Here is a 16,672-nt window from a genome sequence, read left to right as displayed (position 1 = left end):
CTTGGTGAAAGACAGATCATCAGAGGAAACTATTCTTTTAGGACAGCAGAATCCCCATGGTGACGAAGTTTCTGAGTTATGCTCTGTTCACCCGGCTGAGGCAGGGCAGCCTCTCCAATCACTCAGCAAAGCAAGCAGAAGTGTCAGGGGCCTCGCTCGGCTAAGCGGGGAGCTCAAGGCAGAGCCCCGGTGCCAGATGGCAGCTTCGGGAGCCGGAGGCAGGGACAGGTGGCAGAGGAGGCAGAGAGAAACGATGCCCAGGGAGATGTAGAAAAGGTGCCAGCAAAGCAAAGCTCAGCTGGAGGCGAGACTCGCAAGGGGCCTTCAAGGGAGGCGACTCTTCCCGCCTCTCAGCACCCGGGAGCCCCGGCCTGGCGTGCGGCGGCCGCTCTGTGCTCCCGCCCGCTCGGGGGCAATTTAAGATGGCGGGGCGGGAGCACCAGTCCCCGGGTGACCGACCCGCCGCCGGCCGCCAGGGGGCGCGCCCCCTCCCCGCCCGGGCCCCCTGGCGGCGGTTGGCCTCGCCGGCCGGCGCGGCGCCGCTCTCTATGGCCGTTGCCCGTGGCAGGGCCTCTGTTTACTTCCGGCAGCCCGGCGCCGCGGTGCATGGGGCGCCCGCCCGCCCGCCGCCATGGCCGAGCCCGAGCCCGCCGAGGAGGATGAGCTGCCGGTGCCCGGTGAGTGCTGCCGGTCCTTCGCAGGGCGACGGAGCTGCTGGGCCGGGATGGGGGGGAGGTGGTGGGGGGAACGGCCTCGCCTGCCCGTGTCGTGCGTCGTGGTCGTCGTCCCCCCCCCCCGCCGCGGGGGCGCTGGGCGCCATCACCGGCGCCCCAGCGGCCGCCCCCCCGCCCCGCCCCGCCCCGGCGCGCGGCCGCGGCCCCTGGTCGCTCAGCGCGGCGCTTCGCGGCCGCCCCCGGGCTGTGGGCCGCCGGCTCGGGCCGGTGTCTTACGGCGTCTGGGGAGAAATACGTCCGCTGACGTCAGAGATTAGACGGGGGCAACCTTGCTGTCGTCACCGGCATGGTGGAGTGGCTCATGTTAGGCGGGCGGGGATTTTTCAGTTAACGAGTTTTGGGCTGTGGTTTGACCCAGGGTGACTTTTAAACAGTCGTTCGGTGTCGAGACAGCAAAAACCTCATTTATGTTCTGTGGAGTTTAATTTTATGAATTGGTAGGGTTTCATTTCCAAACTGATGGCTTAGGTTTCAGTTGTGAAATAAATGAGATACAAAGGACGTCTGTGAATTAAATTGACTGCTTTTTGTATACACTGAGTTGAGAATATGCGTGTATTTTCATATTAATGCTTCTGAAAGAAAAATGAACCAGAGAGCTCTACTTTGGCACGAATGCCAAAGAGATCCCTGTAAGCATGTTCAAATAGGCAACACAGCTGGCTGGTTGGAGATTAAAATTTAAAATAGAGTTTTCAGATGCCTTTTAACATGCCTATGGTTACAGGTGTGTCTACATAACTCAGCCCTGTCAATAAAAGGCTCGAATTCGTCTGCACAAGGCTTATTTTTAATAAAACAGTGAAGGTGAAACACTTCTAGAAGGGTAGTAAATGCAATTTCATACATATCTGTTGAATCTGATCCATGAAATAACATGTCATTTGCAAATACGGGAAACTTTTGCATTAGAGAATCATTTCACAATGAAGGTCAAATTTGCAGTTTAAGAGAGAACTTTTGCTTTTGGAGCTGGGGTGCAGACTGTTGATGAGTGTTTTCATTGAAAGTAAATACACAGAGATGTTTCAATGTAACTATCAAATTATGTGTAATTTTCTAGCAACAGTGTAGTGTTACTGTGTAATCATAGTTTACATGTTAACAAAACGTCTGCAAGGAAAAGATTTGGGTTTTTCTTTGTTTTCCAAAAAATTATTATATGCCTAAAGCAAGATTTGACATTTTAAAATAGGAGGTGCTTTGCCACATTGTCTGCATGGCTTTTGGCAAATTATTTAACTTGTAAGTTCATTTATTTTCCTGTAGAATTAATGTTTTCTGTGTCAAGCCACATGCTTAACCAAGAGGTAAATAAATGGGTAACATTCTATGTTGTAAAACAACACTGCTGACACTTTTGAAAGTGAAAAGAATTGAGAAAACTAGACAGGTTACAAGGGCAGAAGAACTGTCTGGACTTTATTTTAGGGTGGGGGTTTTTTTGTTAGTTTTGTTGTTGTTGTTGTGGTTGTTGTTGTTTGTTTTGGGTTTTTTTTTGTTCATTTTTTTTTTTAGATCATGGTTTTACCATCAAAGCCAGTTGTGCCAGCCCATGTTTGGAAGGCTGAGAGTTTCTATATTAGGGGGCCATTTTTAGTGCACATGTATCTTTTCAGATGGGTGAGGAAGAGTGGTCAGTTCAGAGCTTGTCATCTCTTTACAGTGTGTGTCTGTCTCTCTCTAAACCAATTTGGAAAACCTGTTTGAATTCAAGTATAAATGTAAGTGAGAATTGTTTGTCTTGACCTGCTTTCAGGATGAGCTTTTTATTTTACTTTCTGGGGGGAAGTTATTCAGAGTTCTTTATTCTTTCTTTTACACACCTACTAGTTTTTCTTAGAGGGTAGTGATAAAGTATGTTAGCATGCTTTAAAATAAATTATTGTATCCTCAGAACACCGTATACCAGCAACGATACCTATTCTGTTGGCAATTTCATGGAGGCTAAGAAGAATCAGAAGGACTAAAATGTGAGTCCTGGTCAAACAGAATAGAAGAAAACACTTCAGCCATTTTTAAAAAAAAAGAAGATGGGAAACTAAAATGTGCAATTGAGTTAATAGGAAATTACTATTTCAAAATGTATGGGGCAAAATTTGTTTTCAGTAAAACTGACGTTATTTTTTTGTGTTTTAGAATCAGGTGCTGTTTTCACATTTGGAAAAAGCAAATTTGCGGAAGATACTCCTAGCAAGTTCTGGTTCAAAAATGACAAGCCTGTACTTATATCATGTGGAGATGAACATACAGCTATTGTTACAGGTCAGTGTTATATATTTGGACAGATTGGAAAGTTATGATTCTTATTTGAATCCTGAGGTAATAAATCAACTGAGGGTGTGGAGAGGAGAGAGGACTGTTCCGTGGGAACTGTCAGATACCTTTGAAATTAGTGTGAGGTCACTGGAGGTTTCCACAAGACGTGCCCAGGAACTGTCATGATGGAATCTGTAATAACTGAATGTATCACACAGGGTTTCAAATAGCATGACTGTTCAGCTTGAACGTTTGTTATGAATCTGACACTGTTCAGTAGGCAGTCTTAAGTATAGAGGTTTGCAACGTGGAAATAAACAGTATCTGTTGAACACAATCAACAAGTTCACTAGGAATCTGCCTGAAACAATAGATAAAATTGTATCTCTGAAATGAAGATTTGAATTACTCTTAACTGTCAACTGAAGATAACCATTGAAAGAGCAACTCAGAAAACCTCAGAAAAATCCTACTAAAATCAGAAATAAATTGCAAAAGCATTCAAAGAAGCTCAGGTGAATACAGTGAGCAGTATTAATGTTTATTTTTATTTGTTTGAAATGATGGAAACTATACTAATTGAAGAATTAGTTTAATTTATTTTACATGGAAGGGGCTACTGTTGTTGATAAGCATATGTGTCTATCGTATTGACAGTTAACTGCTGATAATAAAACTTTGTTACGAAATTTATATACATATTTTCAGGACTTTTTTATTGGAATGTATTTGTTCCTCATCAATGCCCAGCTGGTCATTGTTCATTAAATAATCTCTTGAGGGTTTCTTGCCATGTTCCCAAGCAAAGTTGAAGATGCTGAATTTTTAGAATTAACTATTCCAGGCATGATAATAAGAGTATAGATTTTATGGACTGCAGAACATCTTAAGGTGAAATTATAGAATTAATTTTTCAAGCCTGACTTCACAGAAGATTTATTATGCTTGAATAGTTTATTTTGAACAAAACTTGACCTTTTTTTTTTTATTGACCCAGTTCTATTAAATTGCCTGTTGCATAAAATTTATCAGAATGTAACCTGGGGCACTGTGACATTTTCCTTTTGAATTTTTTTTGATACGTCCTTTTGCATGTCCATACCCTGTTTGAAATAACACTAGTGTAATTCTTAGTTTTGACTAGTCAATTTAAATTGCCTCCTTGAGTTCCCCCAGCATATGCCTGTGCCAGCACTGTTACCCTAATCAGCAACAATCCCCTAATTCCCATGGCACTGTAATAGTGGCCACTTAGATAAAGCTTTTGAACAAGTCAACTTGCATAGGTTTGCATGCAGTGCCATTTCTCTACTATTTCCCCCTCTCCTCATTATTTTAATATATGCAGCATGTTTCAAAAATGTATCTGTAGCTGGCCTTTGCTGTTGTAGTGTGCAGATACATCACCAGGAAAACTTACAGATTATCAGATCTATATTTTCTCAGAGCTTTTGAGAAGGAACTGTAGAAGCACAAGTACACGGTTTCTTTGGTACCAGAAAGTTTTTGGGGACATTGTAAAGTAGAGGCAAAAGTGAGGGCAAAATACTGATCAACAACAAGCAAAGGTAGAGAAACTGCAGGATGCCTACAAAAAAGCGAAGAATGGAACCAGAAAACCTTTGTCCCTCATTTGTTCTTCACACCTGTGCATGCCCGTGTGCACCTCGCATTTCTGCTGTTAGATGGAGTTGGTTTATACGGTGGAATTACAGCCCTTGGTGAATGACACTGAACTGCAGTAACACCTGGAATAAAAGCTCCATAAGTGCCTACTGATAATGACTTTACTGAGAAGGCTACAGACCTTGTGGGAAACCAGGAGCTTCTTGAAATCCAGCTGAACCTGACCTGGAAGAGATAAAAGACAAACATCACTGAGGAAGGAAAAGTATCTCAAGCAGGTGTGTGTTAATGCATGCTTAATTTTATTTTCAGTATTTATTTACAGGTCACAAAATTTCTCCCTCCTTTTTTTTTTTCACCCCCTGGAAGAGGTAGTGGGACCTATGTATGTGGGGGACAGTGGGAATATGAGGTAGATTCAAATCTAATAGAAATATATCAGTTTTACGCTAATGTGTCTCAACAATCATAAGTAAAACAATCACCCAAACTGATACAAAACATTTCTTAAACTGATTTTGAGCAGGAGAAATAGCTACATTGAGCACTAGCTACATTGAGCACTGAATCTTGACCAAATGCAAGTGAAGAAAATGTACAGGAACTAATATTTAGCATTCAAACAAAATATTTGGAAATTTTCAAATACTAATTTAATCTAATCCAGCATCAACATTCCTGTATGACTTTTAGGAATAAAAGCCTAAAGTAAACACAAAAGCACTCTGTTCTTTGGCTTTCTTGGTCAGGAGTTGAGAGACCAAAATTTTATTTATGTACTGTGGCTATGTGATGGAATGGAAAGGACCAGTGATAGTTTCTTTCTGACTTTGAGTTGGCTTGCTGAGCTAGTTGGAGAAACATTTTCTTCTCCAGTTTTGGAGTTTGGGATTGAAATTTGTGTTTCTTTATTGCTTTGCTTTCTATCTTTAGCACAATTTTCATTAAAATGTTCAAGCAGGAATTTTTTTAAGTAGTCTTTAGTTCTTTAACACAGTCATGAGCAGTATGTCTTCCAGCATCACTTGTAATACGTTTAATAATGTTTCTTGATCCATTTCTATGTCTTTTGGCCCAAGAATACTGACAGTCCAATCCCTGCATCTTCTGTAACTTCAGGCTTTGGAAATCAATTTATTCATCTGGTTGTGAGGTGGTGTGAAGTAAGTGAAGTTCTGCATATTTTTAAGAATCTCCTCCCAATACCTTTATATTAATTTTCTTTTGTACAAAATGCTTATAATGTTCACAGCTGTTTTACTGTTTATTTGCCTTGATTAGAGTATCCTAGGCAGCTTGCCCAAATTTGATTAAAGAGATTGATCCTGTTCACAGGGGGGAATATGGTGGTGAGGGAAAACACATTTTCTGAACTCAGAACTTTGGAGAGAATTGAAGCCCCCAGTGCAAGAGGGTAGAAGGAAAGAAAGGAGTATCAAGTATAAAAGTAGGAGTAAAAAGAGGTGTGTATGGAACCGCAACACGGTAGTATACTTATAATTTTGAGTTTTCTAAGGCATTAAACATTCAATAATTTACACCAAAGAGGCCTTGGAATCTTTCCAGGTCTTTGGACACCACCTTCCTTCTGTTCTTTCTGCCTACCAAGAGGCCATCAGAACACGGCACGTTATCTTTTGCATCAGCTGCAAGGGGAAATTGAGAGATTAACACACATTTGTGTTGCTCTTTGAAATGTGTAGGAGCAAGCAACATACTGCACTGTTTTTGTCTGTGTTATGCTAAATGTCCCAAGCGTGACTGTTCCTATTGTTCAATAAAGCTTTTATTTTGAGAATATCATAACTTGCATAACAAAACTGATGTCATTCCTGTTTTTATGAGATGTATTTGAATTGTATATGAATTTTGAATGAACCATTAAGGTAGTTTGTTCTACAAAATAGCATAAATAAATGAAAAAAAATCATGGTGCCTGGCATATGCTACTCTGTCCAAAATATTACCTTCTATGTTTTTAGATACAGCTTCTCAATAGGATCTTGTAATAAATGCTTAGAGTCTGTACATTGTTTCCCCTTCATTTTCTTCCCACACTGATATAATTTGGAGAGCGGGGGGGGGGGGGGGGGGGGGCAGGGAAGGCAGCAATATGTAAAACATACCTTTAAGCACCTGTGATAGAAGTACTTTACTACCTGCTATTATCATGAAGCATGTTGAGGATTTCAGCTGGTATTTCCTAGCTGCTGAATGAATGTTTTTAGTAGCACTTCATGAAACAGGGCAACACATGACAGATGGGGCTCCCAGGAATCACAGTTGTGATAGCAGCTACTCATATGAGAAATGTGCTGGTTAGGAAGCACTCTTCCTGAAGTCTCTCACAAAACCTGTGTTCATAGAGATGTAAGCATCTCGTGGCTTCCCTCATAGCCCTGAATTAGTGTTGGTGAAATATCTGGTGGTGATAAGCCACTGCATACATACTTTGGAGAAATACTCCAGTCTTGCTCAGAATGAAGATGAAGACTGGTGTTGTAAGTATGTTTTCATCACCAAAACAGTCTGAGTAGCCTCTTTCTTTATATCCTGTTGTTTCCCTTCTGCCCAGAGTCATAATCTTATTCTGCCAGACCTGTCTTCTGCCAGCCCTTCCAGATGGCACATGGCCATAATCTCTGTATGTCAGCACAAAAGTGGAAGCAAAGAAATGAGCAATCTGAGTTTACAAAGTTCTGAAATATGATCCTTGCCTATTTGCTATTGAACTAGCTCTCACCTCAGTGCATCTGTGGTGATGAGTGGAGATAACTCAGTTTGCAATTATGAAAATAGGGCCTTTTGCATAAAAAATTCTGTCATGTTTCCTGGCCAGCTTAGTTTTCATCATGCCTGCTCCAAAACCTGATTTGCTGTACAGACCCAAAAACGTTGCTTAATTACTGTCATTTGTTTAGGTTCCTCTAGAGTGCCAATTAGTTTTCATTCACTGTCTGAATTACCTGCTTCCCAGTTTTATTTTCTGTTACACTACTAAGCGTTGGAAGCCTGAAATTATAAAGGCTGTCACTCAGTTGTAAAAGAATGTAAAAAAATTCCTCTCATCTATTCAGTTCTTTGACTTACAGAGCAAAGCCTGAGAGTTTAAAGACTGGTATAAGAAACAGCAGACTATAGGATGAAAAGCATGACCTGTTGGAATTTTGAATGGATAAAAGAGAATGTGCTTGAATTGAATTACGGCAGCTTGACATCCTATTCCCACAGGAATACTGCTGTCTTATAAAGGGAGCTAAAAAATATAAACCAAGGATACAAGGAAGCATATACCAATATAGAATGCCATTTGCTAATAAAAATTGTTTCTGTTAAGGTGTGTTTTGATCTTGGTGACAGACAGCTCTCTATGTGTTTTGACATAATTGCATTATCAAAATTGGGATGGTGATATAAATGCTATTAGTAAAACACCATGAGCGTAGACTTGACCTCAGACTTCCTTCACCCTACATTCAAAAAATTGTCAAATCTAACAATTTTATTGCAACTTTACTAACAATTTCATTGGGACTTTAGATTCTAGTTACAATTAGCTGTTGGTGGCTTGGTTTTGGGATTGGTTTTTTTTAACTATGTGGTTATATTTAAGAAAATAAATGGATTTTTTTTTTTTAACAGAGTAAGTATTTTTTGCTATATTTTAAAATTTCAATGCCATATTTCAGAGTCTCTGTAAGTCACATTCAGAATCCTCCCTGGGAACCTACACTACTGAAGTACAAACAGCTATAATATCTTGGCATTATTATGTGGAATTGCTGTTATGTGTTGAGTTCATGTGATAATTGTTGATGACTAGGGTAACAAAGTTTACTTATGTGACAGCCTTGTGATGGAGTCTAACTCACAAAGCTCTGCAGACCTTCATCAAAAGTAAACAAACTCCTTTTAAAAGTTACAAAAGGTTTTTGGTTTTGTTTTTTTGACAAATCACCTTCTACTGTTTTGCAAAGATTTCTGTTGGAACAAGGGGTTTATCTTTGGGTGTGAACTTTACAAAAGATTTACAAAAGGTAATAGTTTAAAAAATGCAATTAAGTGGAATTAATTAATTTTAAGCTATTGTCAGCAGTCGGTTTTGGCTGTCTAGTTTGTATGCATGATGACCGAAGTTTCATCTGTTCGTACACCATCCCTTTAAAAAAACACTGGTAATTCGGAATTGCAACAGTTCATTGTTTGTAATGGTCAAACCTGCAAGTTCAATGACGTCATACCAGTTTCTGAAATATGATTCTAGCATTGCTTCTGTTGAAGACTTGTAATCTAATGTTTGCATTTAGGTTTACAAAACTCCCTGACGGCACAGTGGTTTTATGCATTCCTTCTTTATGTGCTGAGTAACAAATTAACACAATTTGTGAACACATTTGAAAATTTATCAGAAACTATATTCTGTAGAAGTGCAAATTTGTAAATCATTTCAAGAGAAGACATTTAGCAGTAAAAGAAATAGCCCCCTCTAAACAAATGAAATAAGCTGAATATTATGAATTTGTTTTAATTATATAGCTGCATTATTATTTCCTGTCTTTGGGGTAAAAGATGTGGGTGCTCAGTTAAATGTGCTGTTATTTCATAAGTAGGCTTACAGATACTGAGGTTTCTGAGCTGCAGGATCTCTCCAAGAGTACAACATTTTACTTTCTGGAGAGCATTTTATCTGTGCTAGGGACTTCTTACTAGGGGTTTCTTACTTAATGCAATTATTACTTTTGTACCAAAAAACTACAAGGACATAAATTATTGTTTACACTTAAGTATTAAATTGCCTAATCTTGAACCTTACATTAAGAAGGAAGTAATAAATAGCATAGTGTGTGAATGATCATCTTGTCTTGAATGCGGTATTCAAACACTTATATAGATTCTAACTGTGCATTTTTTTTCAGGAAATGGTAAACTATACATGTTTGGCAGTAACAACTGGGGCCAATTAGGACTAGGATCAAAGAACACTGTCAGCAAACCAACATGTGTTAAAGGTTTGTTTAATTTTTATTTTTTTGTCTTTTTGAAAAGAGACTCTTGTGAAAAGGTATTTTATAAGATGCAGTTCCAAAAGAACTGATTCTGCCTTCTTTACTTGTCATGTGCAGCATATTACTGCACAAACTCATAAAGGTAGCTTAAAAGAATCCCTGGCTGATTTTCCATCAGTTCCAGATTCTGGGTCCTTTTGCATCTGAAGATTACACAGAATCCTGTCTTTTTTGAAGGCTCTCATTTTATGTAATATTTGCCTTTTCTGACAAGCCGCATCTTCATTGTGACTGCAAAGACATTAATCAGATGTGTGGTCTCTGCACTGTTGTCTGTGTGTTAGAAATCAGAGTTCCAACAACATTGTGTATCCTTTGTATCACTTTTGTCTAAGCACCTGTGTAAATGAAAAAATCTATCAGTAACTTTCTAGAAGTATTGCTACATTTTTAGCAAGTATAAGAAGTGCCCAAGGAGGCATGAATATTAATATATTTGTATGAAGCAGTAAAATAAACGCCCATATTCTTTCATGTGTTGTAAAATATGTTTTCATTGCACTGTTATCTTCTTGATCTTTCCTAGACGGTTTTATCTTATCAAACAAAACTAAGTCAATACTTTTTCCATATCCCCTTGCTTATGTCAAGTCAGATCTATCCCATTAGCACATTTCTTTTCACCCTTAAATTTATCCTCATCCTTTCTGCCAGCAGGTTGATCTGTTAGCTTTTTGTTAAAAACAAATTATCCTGCTTGTTGAAACTCTTTTTTCCATGATTTAGTTTATTCTACTGTCCTTCATCTGTTCCTCTCTCTATTTCACTTCAGAGGGAGAATGCAGCTACTCTCAGATTCCTATCTTCTGTCAGCCATGTGAGAGATTGATTCTTACCTTGTCTTAAATGGATTGGGTTTTGTTTTTACTGTCAAATTGCAATGATGAATAAAAGATGAAGAGAATATGACAGCAATTCAAACCAGGCATGGCATCCATTGAAAAAAGTCACAAGGGGGGTGTCTTTCTTCTCTTGGCAGTAGGCAGCAGGAGAAATTCTTGGAGCTTTTCTCATTAGCTTTCAGTCATCACTTGGCTTTGGGAATGGGGTTGCAAGGACACATTTCAGTTTCTGCTTGGTGCCAAATGGTTGTGGCTGCATGTTTTCTTAGAAAATATCTTCTGGGACTTGACTAGAGACTAATGAAATTGGTTATGAAAAATTGCCAGCGATGTCATAAATATAGCATGACTCATCAAATACAATTGATTAGCCTAAGTGGGAGGAAGGTTAGGGAGCACAGGCTTCTGAAGAACTGATTAAGATCATCTCTCAAATTGGAGGCAGAGTTTTGGGATATGAAGCAGCAAATTAAGATTGTAGCAAGAAGCCAACATTCCAGCCTGGAGGTAGTGGTAGGTGTCAGATAGGGTAGGCAGGAACCTGAATTTGGACAATTTATGTTTGTGTCTGTGTGATAGACCAGAGAGAGTTCATGGTTAAAAAGATAGATTTATTTGGTGACTTGGTAGAAGGTACTTTAATCTGAATGTTACAGAGCTGATGAAAGTTGATTTGGAAGGAGTGAGAAAAGGTTTGTGACAGGGATGATAGTTGTTGGCTTTGTCATCAACTAGTGCAGTGGAAAAGCAATTAAAGATATGTTATGTAAAAATAATGCTGTTTTAAGAGAGTTGTATAGGGCACATGAACATGGCTGAGAGAAGATAAATTGTTGGCAGTGACCAGGGATTGGAGAGAGGATGGAAAAGTTGGTGAGATTTTTTTTCCTCTGTTTCTGGAGTGCACTTGGTATGGGAGAAAAGGCACGTCTATGTTTTTTCTCTTTCCCACCAAAATAACTCTTGAATCCCCGTGCATACATTTCTAGTCTTTTACAGTGACCAGACTGCAGAAAAGTACGTGCAGTGGGTGGGTAGTGATTGAGCTGAAATTGAGACAGGATGGTATATGCAAAAATTTTAGGCACTAGTCCAGATAGGACTGGCCTTAGCAAATTGAGTTTAGTGATCAGTAAGAGGAGAGTGCAGAGCAAAAGTCTAGCAAAAAAGGTAGCTGTGCATAACAAAGGAAGATAGGGATGATAAGACAAAAGAACAGCATGATTTTAAAGATTTAAGATAGCTGGAAAAGCCTAAGAGGGAGTTAAGAATAGTAATGTTAATGAAAACTGAAGACAGCTTTAAGCATGCATTTTGTCCTGCAACTGGATATGTTCGTCGAGGCATATCCCAAAAATGGTAATTTTGGGGGAACGTGGCATTGTGATGAAGTAGCCATCATCAAGTTAACCAGAGTGTCAGTTATAAGTTTTTAAGGTCTATATCTGTTTTCTTTTTCTGGGGCAATCTTCATTTAGTAAGTCATGTGCTAGATTCAAACAAATCTTGTAATCATTCTTTTGGTAAAAATAAAAAATCAGAGCTTCTGCTACAGCACAGAACATTTTGTTGTTGAACCAGCTATCAGCTTGTTTATAACTTTTCCCCCCCTCCTTTGGCTTTAATTCATAGCTTTAAAACCAGAAAAAACAAAACTTGCTGTTTGTGGAAGAAACCACACTTTAGTTTACACAGGTATGTAACCTATATTATATACATATTAAAGGTAGATTTCTTCCTTTGCTTTCATGAAAAATTACATTAGGAACCCCAGGAGTGTTGAGAAAGGAAAAATAAACAAAAATGGGACTGTTAAAACTTCGGGTTTTGATATCCAGTTCTTTGAATGTTTGACTTATTCTGGGCCAATGCATTTATAAAATAATGTTATATAGGAGTTTTCTATCAATAGACAGATTAAAATATTTCTTGCTGGCATTTGAGGTGTGGTTAACAATTATCAATATTTAATTTAAGCCCTGTAAAGGTATATTAGTATTTTTTATGGATCTGTACTCAAATTTACCTTTGACAAGTAATTTATCTTTGTTAGTGTGAAGTTATATGCTTGACTAAATGTAGTAGAACTGAATGTTTCACGTCTTCAAATTTTGTCGCATTTTGGTTAGACAAAATAGTCTGCCATTTCGCTGATAAGTTGCTTTATTAAGCTATAAATAAAGAAACTGTAGATTTAAACTAAAAAATAAATTTTTAGAGAGACAGTATACAGAGAATTGATGCAAATTCTTGTCATGTTTCTAAAATTTATGTAATGGAATAGGCATCTTTGTGGTTGCAATTCTTTAGCTTGTTGTAATGTTATAAAGAGGATTGTTTGATTATTAGGAGGTTTATAAATGTGGAGACCCTGAGCATTGTAAATAAGACTATTAGAGTAAACCAGAACATTTTAATAACAGTTGAGTATGCAAGACTGCACCAGGTAAATATTAGTCACTTTTAGTGTACACGCTGGCTAGATAATTTGTGGCCATTTATATAGCAAGGACCATTTATAAATTGCATGTTGGTTGCTTATCACGTTTGTGTCTGGATTTGTGTTATTAATGGGCCTTATCTTCTTCATCATAGATGAGCACTTTAGATGTGAAACATAATAAAATTAAAAATGTAGATCTTAAAGTTCTCTTAAGTTGAAGATATTAATCATCAGCTTTAACTTAAAGATTTTAAAACTAAAGACATAGTTAAAGTGATTTAAAAATTAAAATGAGTAAAATATTTCTAATAAAAACCTAAGCAAAAATCTATTTCGTTCACAGTACTCAAAACTATGAAATTATGCATCTCTTTAATTTATGTACTAATACGACTTCAGTTTTCTTGCCTGTGACATCATTCACCATCTTCCTCCTGTTGTATACATTATTTGGGGAAAAAGCTTTTTCTGGCTGCCAGGGCTGCTAGTAGTAATTTTCTCAGACCTCTTGCAGAACTTCAAATTATATTTACTTTTTATATCAGTCTCCAGAATGATGGGAAACACAGTCAACCTAAGTACATATAAGGCCTTTATAAAGTTTTGATCCAAGCCTGTGCAGGAAAGGCTCCTGGCTAGCTACAACAGAAACTGCAGATATCAACTTGAGGATATTTCAGGGCAGTAGAACCCAACTTTTCTGTAATGTTTTTCCATCGAAAATTAAATCACTTGCTCCAGTTTCTCTGAGTTTTTACACTGATGAGAATGTCTTCATTCTGTGTATTACATGTGCTTTTCTGTATGCAGAAAAAGGAAATGTGTATGCTGCTGGAGGTAACAGTGAAGGTCAGTTGGGATTAGGTGACACAGAGGAAAGGACCACATTTCATTTAATTAGTTTTTTTACCAACCAGCACAAGATCAAACAGCTAGCAGCTGGATCATACACCTCAGCAGCAGTAACTGGTAAGAGCAACTGCTAATAAATCTATTTATGCGTGTCCAGCATGGTGTTCCAGGGAAACATTTATTCCATCATTCTGTCTGAATATGTGGGTGTATTTTCTATGCCTCCTGTCTTCTTCCCTAGTAATTGTAGTCATTTTTTGATAGCCAGTTGCCTATTTCAACACAATCTGGTAAGGTATGGCAGTACCGTTAAATTCCTACAATTTTTGTGGACGTAGACCTTTTCCATGAACAATGTCCTGCAATGGGAGCTCAACCTGTATTAGTTTAGTAGGAATCCTTACAAAAGAGAGACAGTATAAATACCCTCAAAATGGGGAAAATCTTCAGTTCATTTCCAGGGAAGTCAGCTACAAAATATGAATCTTATGAAAAATAAATTCCTCTAATTCCACTTCTTACTGAAGTTGTTTTGGTCTACTGGTGCAGGCTACACAGCTGTGTCATTGCTGAGAGAGACCTAACCTATGACTGATTTCTCCAATGGCAAAATTACACAATTGCAACGTGTTGAAATACATACAGTTATAATACTTTCAGCCATTGGATGGGTCCTTTGTTACCCTATAATGTGATTTCTCAAGTTTTGCTGTAAAGAAGCTCTTTCTGGACATGTCTAGGACAAGTTTTTGAGGCTGTCATTTCAGAATGTGACAGAGAGCATAAGAGTGTATGAGAGAGATGCTAGTCTGCTCGTTTGGTTTGTATTTTTTTGTGGAAATTGCTAACATTCTTCTGAGATTTGTAAGTCAGCTTTGAATTATTCACAACTTACTTCCCACCAATAAAAAATAGGTAGAGAGAAGACCTCATCTCTTCTAGAAAAATCTAGAGATTTTTCATGTTGTTCACTACCTTTTGTTTGTTTGTTTTTTTACTGCTGCCATTGGTCTATGTGTCAACAGAGCCTGGTCTTAATAAACCTGAAACAGCTATTGTGATAGTTTAAGGAAAACAAAATGAAGCTGGGCAATATAATAATCTGTGAAGAGAACTAAAGATAAGGCAAGAATAAGTGGGATGTGTACCAAAGTGAGAACAGAGAATAAGTTTAGAAGAATGAGAAAGTGACTTGCTACTAGAAATGAGAAGACGCCTTAAATTCACCATAATGTTTTCATACTGACTGCTGCAACTGAACTGTCTTACACACTCAATCTTTCTCTTTTTGAAGGAATGTTTTTGCATATTACTTTTCCTGTTGCTATTTATGGTCTAGCATCAGTTGATGACTAAGTGTTCTGTGTCACTTTTGAAAAGCTTAAGGAATACCCTCTTACTTCTGACTGTTTTGTTGTGTTGTGCTAAATACCATTTTATGTCCCTGAGATATGACATTTAGTAGTATCATACACAGAGTTTATGAACTGCTCTTAAATGGATAAATTACCTTTTTATTAGTTTTGGTTTTAAATCTGTTAACTATGTGTGACTTCATTTTAGAGGATGGGCAGCTTTTTGTGTGGGGTGACAATTCGGAAGGTCAGATTGGCTTGGCTGATGAAGCCTGTGTCAGTGTCCCTTGTCAAGTGGATGTTGGAAAACCCGTTTCCTCTGTATCCTGTGGATATTATCACTCTGCCTTGATAACAGGTAAGAGAATAGGAATAGTGGTTGGTGGAGACAAGTCAGTGATTGTCAAATTGTTGTCTTTGTAAGGGAGCTAATGAGGGATTCATTACTTTTTAGACTAGATATGCTGTAGTTGTTAAAAACTGCCCATGTGGCAGAAAATGAACTATATAATTTTGTATCACGTAGGAAGATTTTACCAGAGACAGGTTCTCTAAAATGTGGTCCTAATTGATCTATTTGGGAAACTTCTATGTAATCTACTATATAATTGTTTGTTATTGCTGAATTAACGGTACTGTGAGAAAAAACGACAGTTAATTTTCTGCATTTGCACGTTGTTGTGCAAGAGTATATTAGAAAGAATGACTATCTTATCACATTTTATTTTCATGGAAGTTATGACAAATGTTGTGGATTAATACTGTGGTTTCTATAATTCAACTTTTTCTTAATCATTTTTTTGTAGTGATCAAATAATAATTTTCTTCAGAAATATAAATATTGAATAGCCTTACTATGTTTTGAAGAAAAATTAATCTCACTTGCTAGCAGTGCAAGATTGTTGTCAAAGTTTGGTGTTATGTCTTAAATTTTAAGTTTTGAAGTCAGTTAAACAGACAGTATACAACATGAGGGGAAGCATACACTACAGTGAGCTGGTGTCTGATCTCCAAACCAACCCATCTCTGCATTGTTTTCCACCTCTCTCTTCCCGGTGCTCTGTTGATTTCCAAAGTGATGATGCCATTCATTTTTTAATAATGCCAGTATGGGTGAATTTATCAGTCAGTATTGATGGTATTATGTATGAGCAGCCATGAATTCCTCTCAGCCATATAGATTTACATTATTAAGCTTTATAGTTTAGTCCCCTCAGAGTAATTAAAGATTTCAAAGGATCAATAGTTTTGATTGTAAAACTTTTAATGGGTAACCAGGAGCTGAGGTTACTTGATAAATGTTACTTTTCCACATATGATATCTATATACCTTTCTGAGAACATGCTATTAACAGAATGAGAGCTTCCTATGGTGAACAAATATTAATTAGGGGTAATGCTGGTAGTGTGCAATTTTCATTACAGATGCTTCATTACAGTAAGTGAAGTGCCTCTGATCAGTAGCTCAGCACCTGTTAGGAAATCTACAGATTTC

The 16,672-nt window shown here is 38.0% G+C and overlaps 1 protein-coding gene across 3 annotated transcripts in view; it reads left to right on the top strand.

Moving 5' to 3' along the window:
* Positions 1–502: 502 nt before the first annotated feature.
* The window catches only part of RPGR (retinitis pigmentosa GTPase regulator), a 52,947-nt gene continuing 36,777 nt past the window's right edge, over positions 503–16,672 (top strand). For 2 of the 3 annotated variants that reach the window (XM_042788678.1, XM_042788677.1), the window contains exons 1-6: positions 503–677; positions 2,874–2,999; positions 9,536–9,628; positions 12,160–12,222; positions 13,781–13,939; positions 15,386–15,535. In XM_042788678.1, the coding sequence (XP_042644612.1) occupies positions 632–677; positions 2,874–2,999; positions 9,536–9,628; positions 12,160–12,222; positions 13,781–13,939; positions 15,386–15,535 (637 nt within the window). In that variant the 5' untranslated portion in view covers positions 503–631. The remainder of the gene's footprint in view (positions 678–2,873; positions 3,000–9,535; positions 9,629–12,159; positions 12,223–13,780; positions 13,940–15,385; positions 15,536–16,672) is intronic. The other variant, XM_042788679.1, reaches the window with a different exon arrangement.

This window comes from Tyto alba, unplaced genomic scaffold, assembly GCF_018691265.1.
Source record: "Tyto alba isolate M040663 unplaced genomic scaffold, T.alba_DEE_v4.0 Super-Scaffold_14, whole genome shotgun sequence".
Taxonomy (NCBI): Eukaryota; Metazoa; Chordata; class Aves; order Strigiformes; family Tytonidae; genus Tyto; species Tyto alba.
This window is presented reverse-complemented; position numbering and strand designations above follow the sequence as displayed.